This window comes from Anolis carolinensis, chromosome 4, assembly GCF_035594765.1.
Source record: "Anolis carolinensis isolate JA03-04 chromosome 4, rAnoCar3.1.pri, whole genome shotgun sequence".
Classification (NCBI taxonomy): domain Eukaryota; kingdom Metazoa; phylum Chordata; class Lepidosauria; order Squamata; family Dactyloidae; genus Anolis; species Anolis carolinensis.
The window spans coordinates 155,756,199-155,769,154 of record NC_085844.1 but is presented as its reverse complement, the minus strand read 5'-3'; the positions used below and the strand labels follow the sequence as shown (position 1 = coordinate 155,769,154).

Genomic DNA, 12,956 nt, shown 5'->3' with positions numbered 1-12,956 from the left:
TCTACATTTTCCCTTTTCGCTTAAAGATGGACTGCTATGCTATAGAAATCATGTTTATATCCCACCCGGACCGGGCAGGGAGAAAGCGCTTCGTCTGTGTCATGACTGCAAACCAGCAGGGCATTTCGGACTATTTAAAACCATGCATCTGATCCTAAGGGATTTTTGGTGGCCCAAGATCCGCAAAGATGTGGAAAAATATGTCAACACCTGCCCAGTATGCCAGCGCTCCAAGATAAGAAGGGAGAAGCCCTCAGGGCTTCTGCATCCCCTTCCTAACCCATCTCGGCCATGGGAAATAATTTCTGCGGATTTCATCACTGACCTACCACCTTCCTGTGGATTCACCACGATCCTAGTGGTGGTGGACCTTTTCACCAAGTTAGCCCATTTCATTCCCTGTGAAGGTCTTCCCACGGCCAAAGAGACTGCAGATCTATTCCTTCAACATGTTTTCAGACTACATGGATTGCCCAAGAGTTTAGTCACAGACCGTGGATCTCAATTCACCTCTCGTTTTTGGAAGGCACTACAAAAACTATTGGGCATAGACTCTCGCTTATCTTCAGCTCATCATCCCCAAACAGATGGGCAAACGGAGCGCACCAATGCCACTTTGGAGCAGTATCTTCGCTGTTATGTAAACTACCAACAGGACAATTGGGCTTCTCTGTTACCACTGTCGGAGTTTGCCTATAACAATGGAGTTCAAGCTTCTACAAAAGAAACGCCGTTCTTTGCAAACTACGGCTTCCATCCACGTTTCTTTCCCCCTGTCATTGAAACTTCAGAAGTTCCCGCAGCAGAGGATTGGCTGCAGGAACTCACAGCGGTACAACAACTTTTGCTCCAGCAACTAGACCAAGCCAAGGAGGACTATAAACGCCACGCTGACAAACATCGCCAGCCGGGCCCCGAAATCAAGGTAGGAGATCGGGTTTTTCTGTCCACTCGCTTTCTGCCCTCCCACCGCCCTTGCCGGAAGTTAGATGCCCGTTTCATTGGCCCCTATCCAGTGGTGGCGCAATTAAACCCCGTGACTTTCAAACTCCAACTTCCGCGTTCAATGCGCATCCACCCAGTGTTTCACCGTTCCCTGCTCCTTCCGGCGGATGGTGTGCGTCCTGATACAGACCAACCGGCCCCCCCTCCTGTTTTGATGAATGGGGAGGAGGAGTTCGAGGTTGAGGACATTTTGGATTCTCGCTTTCACCGCCGCCGCCTACAATATCTCATTGACTGGGTGGGTTTTGGCCCTGAGGAACGCTCTTGGGAAGACGCCTCCACAGTCCATGCTCCTGATCTAACCCGTCGCTTTCATCAGACCTATCCCGCCAAGCCGCGACCTCGCGCCTCGGGGAGAGGGCCCCAGTTTGGGAGGGGCCTTGAGGAGGGGGATAGTGTGATGACCCATGGGCCTTGTAGTCCTGCTCAGGACATTGTAATCCCTGATGAAGAAGAAAACTTGGGTTTTTTACCTTCCCAGTCAGAACTGGAATCTTCTCAGCCAGATCTTTCCCAGGCAGATCTGGGAACCTTGCACCTGCAAGAAAGTTGTGTCCCAGAAGTATGTCAAACAAACCCAGAGCCCACATCTCCCGTGTTCTTGCGCCGTGAGTTTTGTAAACAACAGAGGGGTTTGGAAGCAGCTTCGCGCAGGAGTGCGAGGATAGCAGCTAAGAATGTAGCCAATTAAGACTGCTTTCCGTGAGAATCTTTAGGGAGTCAAACATCTGGTCCCAGAGTTTAGCTTTCGTTTCTGGTTCCCAGAGAACTGCTTCGGCGAGAAAGTTAGACTCTATATAGGTGTTTTACCCGCGTAGTAACTTCGCGGAGTCAATTCGTCAGCCTCCGGAGCGAGTTGTGTCTGGACAGTGCGCTCCGTTTCAAGCCTCGTTCCTGCTCAAGCCTTGCCCTGCTTTCCAGCCTTCGCTCCAGTTTCCAGCCTTTGTTTACCTACGGACCTTGCTTGTTTTCCAGGACCATACCTTGCCTTGTATCACGGATTTTACCAAGTTATTCCACGGACCTTGTTCTTGTTCCTTGTTACCTTGTTCCACGTTTTAAGCCTTGCTTCAAGTATCAAGTTATTTCCTAGCCTTGCTCAAGTTTATGGACTAAAGGACCTTGTCATCTCCCCTCACTTTGCCTGGCAAAGTGAGTGTTTCGGTTATTGGATTACAACTTTGGAACATAATATTTCATATTGGACATTGCTTTTTTGGACTAATTTTGACCTTTCCCGAAAGGTCTGCTTCTGAACTAACTTTTACATTTATTTTTATTAATCTTATATATTTCCTTAATAAAGATATTAGATAGAATCTGGCCTCTGTGTATGGTTATTGGTGCTCTGTAGCCTGGGTCGTGACATAATCCCAGGAGCAAACTTACCAAAACCAAAAGTGTATCCCATGTCTGTTCAGGAGAAGGAGGAATTGAGGAAATATATTGATAAGAACCTGGCGAGAGGCTTCATTAAGCCATCCAATTCTCCTCTCGGAGCCCCAGTGTTATTTAGGAGAAAGAAAGACAACTCTCTAAGATTGTGCATTGACTATCGAAATTTAAATGCAATTACTAAGGACAATAAATACCCTATGCCCTTAGTAAAGGATTTAATTACCGTATTGAAGAAAGGGAGCATAGTTACAAAACTTGATTTAATTGAAGCATATCATAAATTAAGAATCAAACCTGAGGATACTTGGAAAACTGTATTTTCCTGCGCATTCGGCCATTTTGAATATAAAATTTTGCCATTTGGATTAAAAAATGGCGGCAGTTGCTTTATGCAGCTTATAAATGAAATACTGCACCCATTGTTGTACCGAGGGGTATTCATATTCCTTGATGATATCTTGATCGTGAGCGAAGATAAAGAAAAGCACGTGGAATTGGTCCGGAAAGTTTTGCAGAGACTAAGGGAAGCAAAGCTGTATGCAAAACTGTCCAAATGTGAATTTAATAAAACTCAAATTGACTTTCTGGGGTATCGGATATCTCCAGAAGGGTTAGCTATGGACCCGTCTAAAGTATCAGACGTAAAAGAATGGGGAGTACCTCAAACAAGGAGACAATTGCAATCATTTCTAGGGTTTGCAAATTTTTATAGATCGTTCATAAAAGGCTTTGCGCAAATAACCGCACCCCTTACTGAACTTTTAAAAACAAAAGGAAAAGGGGAGACAGCAAAAGTGAAAGCTCCTGGCGCCAAACTGAGTTGGACGCCAGAATGCCAAAAGGCATTTGAAACCCTAAAAGGATGCTTCACAGAAGAACCCGTCCTAAAACACCCCGATATCCGGAGCCCTTTCATAATCCATTGCGATGCTTCAGACTGTGCATACGGGGCAGTACTGTTGCAAAAGGATCAAAATGGGAACTTAAAACTTTGTGGATATTTGTCCCGGAAGTTCAGTGAAACTGAAAAATGTTGGCCCATATGGGAAAAAGAGGCATTAGCAATATTAAAAGCCTTAGAATGCTGGCGACACTTCCTCGAAGGGAGCGGAATCCCATTTGAAATTTGGTCTGACCATAAGAACCTCCAGTATTTAAAATCTCCTCGAAAATTGTCCCCCAAACAAATTAGATGGGCACAATACTTCAGCAGGTTCGATTTCCAATTAAAGTTTTTCCAAGGGAAACAGAATGTCTTGGCAGATGCTCTTTCACGCATGCCTCAACACGAAGGCATAACCACAGCAAAAGAGGGAACAATATTCTCTGATAAACAATGGGGTTTAGCTGTCAGGACAAGAGCGCAAACCCAAAGAGAGAACACTGCTATTATTGAATTCGACGGGGAAAATAGTTGGGGAAAAGAACTGAAACAATCGTACGAAGGAGATCAGTGGATTGCATCCAACGCAGAAAAGGGGGAGCAGAAGGGGGGATTTTGGTTTGTGAACAAGAAACTGTATATCCCAGCAATATTAAGGATTAAGATTTTGCATCGTTTTCACAATAACCAGAGCGCTGGTCATACAGGAATTACAAAAACAACGAAGGCAATAGCAAAACATTGTTGGTGGCCAGGAATGAGGAAGGACATAAAGAATCATGTTGTTCAATGTGATGATTGTGCCAGAAATAAATCGAGAGGAGGGAAGCCAATGGGATTATTACAAACAGTAGCGGAACCTACCAGGCCTTGGGAATGTGTAGCGATGGACTTTGTGGGGGAACTGCCGGTTAGCAAAGGACATCGTTATATTTGGACAGTATTAGACCTGTTTTCTAAACAGGCCCACTTTATAGCACTGACGAAATTACCATCGGCAGAGAAACTAGCTGAATTATACATAAACCATATTTACAAACTTCATGGATGTCCCAGTAGAGTGGTCAGTGACAGAGGGGTTCAATTCACAGCAAAATTTTGGGAAAAATTCTTGGAAATGCTAGGAGCAGAAAGGAGTCTAAGTTCTGCTTTTCACCCCATGACAAACGGGGCAGTAGAACGTACTCAACAGACGCTTGGGCAGTTCCTTCGAATGTACTCTAACATGAGACAAAATGACTGGTCTAGGTGGCTGGCTTTTGCAGAACTAGCTTTTAATTCGACTATACATTCAGCAACAAATAAAACTCCCTTTGAAGTAGTTTACGGGTATGAAATACAGCCTCTGCCCCAGTTGCCAAGATGGACAGAGAATGAAGAAACAGGGGCAGGGAAATGGAAAACTCAAATGCTAGAATGCTGGAGTCAAGTGACTGCATCCTTAAAGGAAGCACACAAAAAGTATAAAACATTCGCAGACAGAAAAAGGGTGGAAGGCGATAAATTGGAGAAAGGAGATCTAGTGTGGTTAAGTACCCAAAACATCAAATTGGGGCTACCTTCGAGAAAATTGGGCCCCAAATATATTGGACCATTCAGAATACAGGGTGTTATCAATGAAGTGACTTTCCAGTTGGCATTGCCAAAAAGTTTAGGGAAAATACACCCAGTATTCCATCGCAGCTTACTGAAAAAGTATATGGGTACTTTGGACAAAATGGACACATAGAGTTATTGGTTGATTTATTTCAGGAGTGTGATGAAAGAAGAACCGAAGAGGAGGACGAAGAAAAAGGGGGCGCCATGTCATGGAACCAAGTCCCAGGGCTGAATTTCCAAGCCCTGGACTTGGAGTCATAACATAAATAACCCTGGAAGCACCTGGCAGAAGAAGATAGAATGAGCCTGGGAACTCGGGGTTGGAAGTATAAACAATTATAATTGGTATAGTGTGTGGGAATAGTAGAAATGTGATACAAGGGGTGGGGTTTGATGATGATATTTACGTGTGGTGTTACGTTGCATCAGAGGTGATAAAAATGAGTGTATGTAAACATTAGGTCATTCTCGACTTTTCCAAAGTCATGTATTCTTCAATAAAGATTGGATTTGAGAGCAGCTATCTCTGATCTGCGTTCAGACTGGTCCTTTGAAGTGAGCCTGACACTAGTAGTTGGATTTAAATATCCAAATAATATCAACAACTTTATTCATGTAGGAAATTGGTTCTTGAAAAGGCAACTAACATACCCAAATAAGAGAAATACAAAAGTGAATCATTATAAGCACATTTGATAATAAATATTTAATACTAAAACATTCAATTAAAATAAATCCAAATTCACAACATGACACAAATCTCATGAAACAGTAAAATGGCTACAGCAGTGGTTTTCAACCTGTGGGTCCCCAGATGTTTTGGCCTACAACTCCCAGAAATCCCAGCCAGTTTACCAGCTTTTAGGATTTCTGGGGGTTGAAGGCCAAAACATCTGGGGACCCACATGTTGAGAACCACTGGGCTAAAGTCAATTAAGTGCTGAAGACCTTTAAGTTGAAACATGATCATTAACTGTATGCAACCATTGCTATTCCATGGGCTCTTACGATGTGCTACTTAATTTTGGTGGTGTATTCTTTTTTGTTTGGAAAATAGTGATTATGACAGAAACATATTATTGTTTTGAAACTTTGTTGCAAGCTGGAAAGTTGTTGTGACCAATCTACATCTCAATACTAAAATAAATATTAATATAGTCGCTTTACCGAGATTGTTTCCTAGCAAGAGGGGAGGTCCCTTGCATGTCCATGGAATTCATGCCAATGAAACAGGACAGAGCAATAACACCCTCAATTATCATTTTCTATTCTATTCTATTCCCACATCTCTCCAAAGAAATTAATGTCTTAATGGTTAGTCACTTGTATTTAATGTAAAGTTTCAAATCCTGGCATCTCCAGGAAGAGCGAAGAAAGATTCCTGCCCCCAAATCCAGATATATTCTCCCCACCAGTGCTGATATAGCTTCCTATACATAGTCCCATTCCCCCCCATTTTGAGCAATTGCAATTTTAAAAAAAATTATGCATAACATTAAAAACCTACAAAAACATGGATTTAGGAAACCTGATATTTTGCTTGGCCCAAAGGTATGTTTGTGGGACTACATAGACTCAAAATCACCCCAGACTATGACAGATCTTGTTTCTTATATAGGATGCCCCCCATTTTGCTCCAGCACTATAATATAAGTGGACAGTTCAAATAAATAAAAACGGATCTATACCAAGCAAATGGCAAAAGACCCTGGGGTAGCTCATGAACACAAAAACATAACATAACCAATAAAATCACAACCAGAACACGTAAGCTGATGTAGTCAAAGTGTGTATTCAAAGCCAATCTCTAACCAATTTGCAATCATAGCAATAGATCCTCTTGTAAATCCTGAAAAGCTTCTCAGGAGTCTGTATATAAATACCCCCACTATCATCACTCATTCATAGGAACTGTTTTCACTTACAATTTCACCTCTGGATCCCTTTTCACCCCTAGGTCCCTGAAAAAAAAAAGTTATATTAATCTTATATATCCTCAATCACTTGCTTTCAATCACTACTGAAAATTAGAACTCATAGACATTTGTATGTTTATATGAAGGTATGCACAAACATTTACAGGAAGGAATTAGCTTTTTGTAGTGGAGTGGAAAAGAATCTTAATAATTTTGTAAAAACACAACTTGGTATTTTTTGGTTTTAATGAAAAATTATGTTCCATTTTTAAATCAATAAAGTCTTACAAGGGATTCACAATAAAAACAGTGCACTGCTCACATTAATAAACCACACAATGATGGCCATTATATTTGTACATTGGGGTGGCCACATATTGTATATACATGTAGTGGTTGGGCTTTTTGTTAGCGTGTGTTTTAATTCCAGTTGCAGACCACTATTATTTGGTTTGCCATACCTTTTAACATATCCAGTAAATACAGTAAATTATAGTTACCCCAGAAACAAATTTCCAAGTCGTCTTTTACAGTATGAAATAATGTTCTTTCACAAACATACTTATTTTATTTCATTATGCTTTATTACTGACTTTATTTACAGAAATAACAGCCTTATACATATTGATTTAATGAAGTCCATCGTTTCTAAGGCCTAAGCCATTCAATGCAGCTCACTGGATTTTTCTGCAGAATAGTAAAATGAATGGAATAAGCGAAATCTGACAGGTTTACTGAGGTCTAGAATAAACTCACAAAATAGTCACCTCTGTAGGTAAGACATAGGAAAGATGGGTAAGATCTATGTGTGGTGTGGTGGAGAAAAAATGTTTGTGTATGAAGAAGAGAATCAATGGGTTGTTTTCTCTCTCTGTATATATGTGCGTGTATTTATTTATTTATTTGTTTGTTTGTTTATTGCATTTATATCCTGCCCTTCTCACCCGAAGGGCGGAATGAATGAATATCTGTCTGTCTGTTTGTCTATCTATCTATCTATCTATCTATCTATCTATCTATCTATCTATCTATCTATCTATCTAGAATTGGAAGAAACCACATAGGTCATTCAATACAACCCTGACATGCATACAGTATATTTAATTTCATTGTGCAATAGTACAATATGGGTTATGGTGAATGATTTTTATTGAGGAAACATTACTCAGCCAGTTCTAACTTTCAAGAAGGTTGGGTGCACATGTGGATTTATCACAGTATTCAACTATTTGTTGTTCAAAGGGATAACCTTTCTATGATGAACTGTAAATATTGTAAGTGAAAGACTTAAGTATAATGAATGTTCACTTACAGGTTTGCCTGCTGGGCCTATGATGCCTTCATTACCAATAAGGCCTGTGTTTCCCTACAAAGAAAAAGACAGGTAAATTTTGATACACTGTCACAATCGAAAAGATTGTGCTTTGACATTTCACTGGATCTTTAAGAAACGTGGGTGCTTGAACAAATCACCAAACTGAAAACTTAGTTAAGTCTCCATGACCATCCAACGAATGTAGTTCTAATTTCTGGATGTAAGATTAAATGAAAAGACAAGATAATTTAAGTTTGTACAATTTTATTTTCATTTTCACTATGCAGCATAGAAGCATTTGTTAATAACTGAATACTGAAGGAAAAGGAAATTGCTGTTGTTTACCTAAGAAGTAGAAGTGACAGAGGCAGTCAGACTATACATTTCATGTTTAGACTAACAGGAGTCTCCCTCTAATATACTGCAAGCCAGGAGTAATTTAAGTAAACATACAAGACCACCAAGCAATATTTCTAACAAAGATGTGTTGTTTCCAGAATAGCAATAAGTAAATGTGACAGAAATTTACTGGGCTATTCTGGTAAATCAGAAAATGCCCACTCAAATGATTTCTGACTGAATATGAATGGTTAATGAATGAATGGAGAAATGAATGAACAACTGTTATTTATGTACATATGTATGTATGTATGTATGTATTCCTGCTTACTCCACTGCCTGTCTGCCTGCCTTACTGATCGGATTATAGGGATTAATCTTTCCAAAGATGAAGAAGATTAAAATAAAAGCATTTCGATAAAAGAAATTCCATTTTATCCATACTGTAGAATTACTGTATAGTACTTTGACACTGCATTCACTGTTGGCAAATCTACACTTACCACTAAGGGTACTTCCAGACAGGGCATAAACCCATGCTGAAATGGGTTTAAGAAACCCGCTTCGGCATGGGTTTAAGTTCCCATGCCACCCCAAAAACCCAGGCTTTCCCTGGGGGTGGAGTGTCTACTAGTGTTGTGCTTTTGTATGGAATTGCTGTTTGTTTTGTGTAGTTTCATTCGTTTCTGTCTCATTTTCATATAAGTTCCCGCTAATGAAAATAGGATGCCTATATGAACAGAATTTTCATCTGGCTTACGAAAAAATTGAAAATTTTCAGACTATTGGCTGCAATGGGAGGGCTTCCGAGGCTCACCCCCCCCCCCCGGTTTTTGGGTTAGACGGGTGAAAATCGCCACACACAGAAGGCATTTCGACCCCTTTTAGCCCACCAACTTTTAAAACGTTTGGGTCTTCCCCAGAGTATTACTGTTGTTGTTGTTGTTATTATTATTATTATTAATATTCATTGGCACACATCAGCTGTCATGGGGAGACACTCCTCTTCCAGACTCACCTTAGGATCCCAGAGTAACTATCATTTTATATATATACTAGCTTGGGAACCCGGTGATGCCTGGGTTATTTGAAAAAGGCATTATTTGTTTTGGATTGTTAGGTATTCTCAGTTTGGAGTGGGTGAACTACAATTCCCAGAATCATGGGTCACTCCTCCCCAAACCCAGCCAGTATTCCAAGTTGGCCATTTTGGGTCTGTGTACCAAGTGTGGTCCAGATCTGTCGCTGGCTGGTCATCGCCTAGCTGCAATGCTCTCTGGATGGGGGTGAACTGCTACAACTCCCAGATTCCAGGGGCAATTGTGTGTGTGTGTCTGTGTGTGTATAAATAAATAAATAAATAAATAAATAAATAAATAAATAAATATTAAGACCCATTGGTACACATCAGATGTAATGGGGATGCACTCTTCTTCCATACTCAGCATAGGGTCCCAGAGTAACTACTGTTATCTATCTATCTATCTATCTATCTATCTATATAAAGATTATTATTAAGACCCATTGGTACACATCTGATACAATGGGGAAGTACTTCTCTCCTAGACTCAGCATAGGGTCCCAGAATAATTATTGTTATTTATATATTAATAACATTAATATGTTGTTGTTGTTGTTGTTGTTGTTATTATTATTATTATTATTAATAATAATAATAATAATAATAATAATAATAATAATAAATTTATATATTATTTATATTAATATTATTATTAACACCCATTGGTACACATCAGCTGTAATGGGAAAGCAGCCCCCTGTCAGTACCTACTCCTGCATTGCTCTGTTCCCTTGGGACATGTCACTCCAGGCAACAAGCTACTAAGACAATTCATGTTGTCACTGACTGTCACAGGATAGTAAGTGTGGCCATCCAGGGGCACTAAATGAAGTTTGGCACTGCTGGATAGTCAGGACTTCCTTCTGCCTCTGCAGCAACCGGAGGGGTGGCAGTCTAAACCATTCTGGGGCCAGTCCTGCATTCAACACATCTGATTAGCCTTGGGATAAGTGGTCAGTGCAAAACTGCCTTGCCATGGTTGAATGTTACAGAATTCTGGTATCTGTAGTTTGGTGAAATATTTACTCCTTTCTGTCAGACAACTCTGGTGCCACAACAAACTACAAGTTCAAGGATCCCATTGGATGGAATCATGCCAGTTAATGCAATATCAAACTGCTATAATTCTGCATTGTGGATGGACCCAAGGGTAAAAGAAAACACCTACACAAAATCTAGCAATATATGATTTTATGGTTTTGAGTTCACTTAATAGTTACCTTTAAGGGAAATCAAATGAAAGGAGGGGAGGGGGGAAATTCCACAGATATGGGACCTTGCCACTAATATCCAGTAACTAGATCTCTCTCAGTGGTGGACCAAAGAACAGGGCCTTGGCCAAAGCAGATATTAAGGTTCCAACAAATCTGCCAAAGTGTAAATGCTCCTCCCAGGAGCGACCACAAGTTGGCAGCTTAAGAACTTAAAGCCATTGCACAAGAGAAATCTCAAAAGGCACATAGTACATTATGAACATCCTCATATTATTCTGTGAGAAGATGCTTTTATAGAGCACTGCTCTATCTGATGAGAAACACATGGGTTTTAGGCAGAGAACATTTTATGGAGGCTATTCTGTTCTTATTTATAAGGACAGACGTGTTTTCAAGTTGTGCTTACCAAAACCAGAATGTTTTTTCAATAAAGCTGTAGACTATTTCAGCGTGGTTTTTCAATGGGCAATGTATTCAACAGTTTTATAGACTGCAAGGCATCAATGCTGGTTTAATTTGATTTATATGCCATGGATGCTCAAAGAAAGGTCAGTTTTTTATTTGGCCAACTTCAAATGTAAGAGAAAATCATGTTATAACTACAATTTTGGATTTTTCTCTTTACAACTCTCCCTCTATTTTATGTGCCAGAAGAGATCAAAAGCTTCTGTTTTTATTTTAAACTAAAAACAGAGGATGTTCTTGAGGACATCTAAATTCAGGATTTAAAACCAATGTGATCCTAGTTTGGTTTCAGTAACCAAACCATGGTTAGCCAAATTTAGATGTCCCTGGAAATGCAGCAGACAATTTGAAGCAGAACAAACGAAGAGCAGGGAATGTTCAAAATTATGGTTTCACCTAGAGTTATCAATAAAATAATATACAGTGTAACAATTATTCTTTACACTAAGAAGCAGCTTGAATTGGTAACTTTTTCTGTATAGATTCCATGGCCCAAAACATCACTTTCTGAAATGTGTGTCTTCAAGGCATTGGTGGAATCCAACTTACTGTATGAATGTATGCATACAGAATAAGCGTTTAATTGATTAATCATGCAAATCACCTCAGAAAATCCAAATGTCTTTCTTTATTTTGTCTTAGAATAAATATTATTTTAGAACGAAAGGAGGAAGGAAGGAGGGAAGGGAAGGGAAGGGAAGGGAAGGGAAGGGAAGGGAAGGGAAGGGAAGGGAAGGGAAGGGAAGGGAAGGGAAGGGAAGGGAAGGGAAGGGAAGGGAAGGGAAGGGAAGGAAAGGAAAGGAAAGGAAAGGAAAGGAAAGGAAAGGAAAGGAAAGGAAAGGAAAGGAAAGGAAAGGAAAGGAAAGGAAAGGAAAGGAAAGGAAAGGAAAGGAAAGGAAAAGAAAAGAAAAGAAAAGAAAAGAAAAGAAAAGAAAAGAAAAGAAAAGAAAAGAAAAGAAAAGAAAAGAAAAGAAAAGAAAAGAAAAGAAAAGAAAAGAAAAGAAAAGAAAAGAAAAGAAAAGAAAAGAAAAGAAGCCAGGCAAATTATGCCTCTGCGGTAAAAAATAAATAAGCCAAGCAGGTGTGCTGCCATTTTCAGAATAACTCAAAATTGGCTAGGATTTCATGTTGATGTATTCTCATAAAGTCTGCTCTGGTTCACCAGTACTTGAACTGAATTTTACCAATTCTAAGTATTTGCTGGTACAACAGAAAACTGTATTAGGGTTTCATATAAATCCAGTTACTACAAGACTACATGTGAATAAAGAAAATAGAGAGCAATTAAACAGTATGGGTAATAATTAATGTATATACTTACAATATGGCCTACAGGGCCTTTAGGTCCCAAAATTCCAATTAAACCAAAGTCACCATCAGGACCCTAAAAGACAGAAACAAAACAAAGTGATTATTTAAAATATATTATCTGATTTACAGAACCAGATCCATTTTTTTTGAAAACTATCAGTTTAGTCCACTTTAAAAAAAAATTAAATATGTAAAATTAAAATAAAACTTGGTAATAAGAACTGATACAAGCTCCAGGGATTCTTGGAAGATACGGATTTTCTGGACCAATCGCAGTCTGGCTTCAGACCTGGCTACAGTACCGAGACGGCTTTGGTTGCTTTGGTGGATGACAGAGAGCTGGAGAGGGGGAGCGTGACCCTGTTGGTTCTCTTGGACATCTCAGCGGCTTTCGATACCATCGACCATGGTATCCTTCTGGGACGGCTCT

The 12,956-nt window shown here is 39.8% G+C and overlaps 1 protein-coding gene and 1 long non-coding RNA gene across 6 annotated transcripts in view; one reads left to right on the top strand and one right to left on the bottom strand.

The window, feature by feature from the left end:
* Positions 1-12,956, bottom strand: part of col24a1 (collagen type XXIV alpha 1 chain) — a 233,242-nt gene that overhangs the window by 23,124 nt on the left and 197,162 nt on the right. For all 5 annotated transcript variants that reach the window (XR_010005351.1, XM_062978066.1, XM_062978065.1 and 2 more), the window contains 3 exons: positions 12,537-12,599; positions 8,114-8,167; positions 6,811-6,846 (listed from right to left, as the gene is read on the bottom strand). Coding sequence is in view for 4 of the 5 variants with exons in the window: in XM_062978066.1 (XP_062834136.1) it covers positions 6,811-6,846; positions 8,114-8,167; positions 12,537-12,599 (153 nt within the window). In the remaining variant the exon portion in view is untranslated. The remainder of the gene's footprint in view (positions 1-6,810; positions 6,847-8,113; positions 8,168-12,536; positions 12,600-12,956) is intronic.
* LOC134298334 (uncharacterized) overlaps positions 1-12,956 on the top strand; it is a 54,699-nt gene that overhangs the window by 37,569 nt on the left and 4,174 nt on the right. The window lies entirely within an intron of this gene.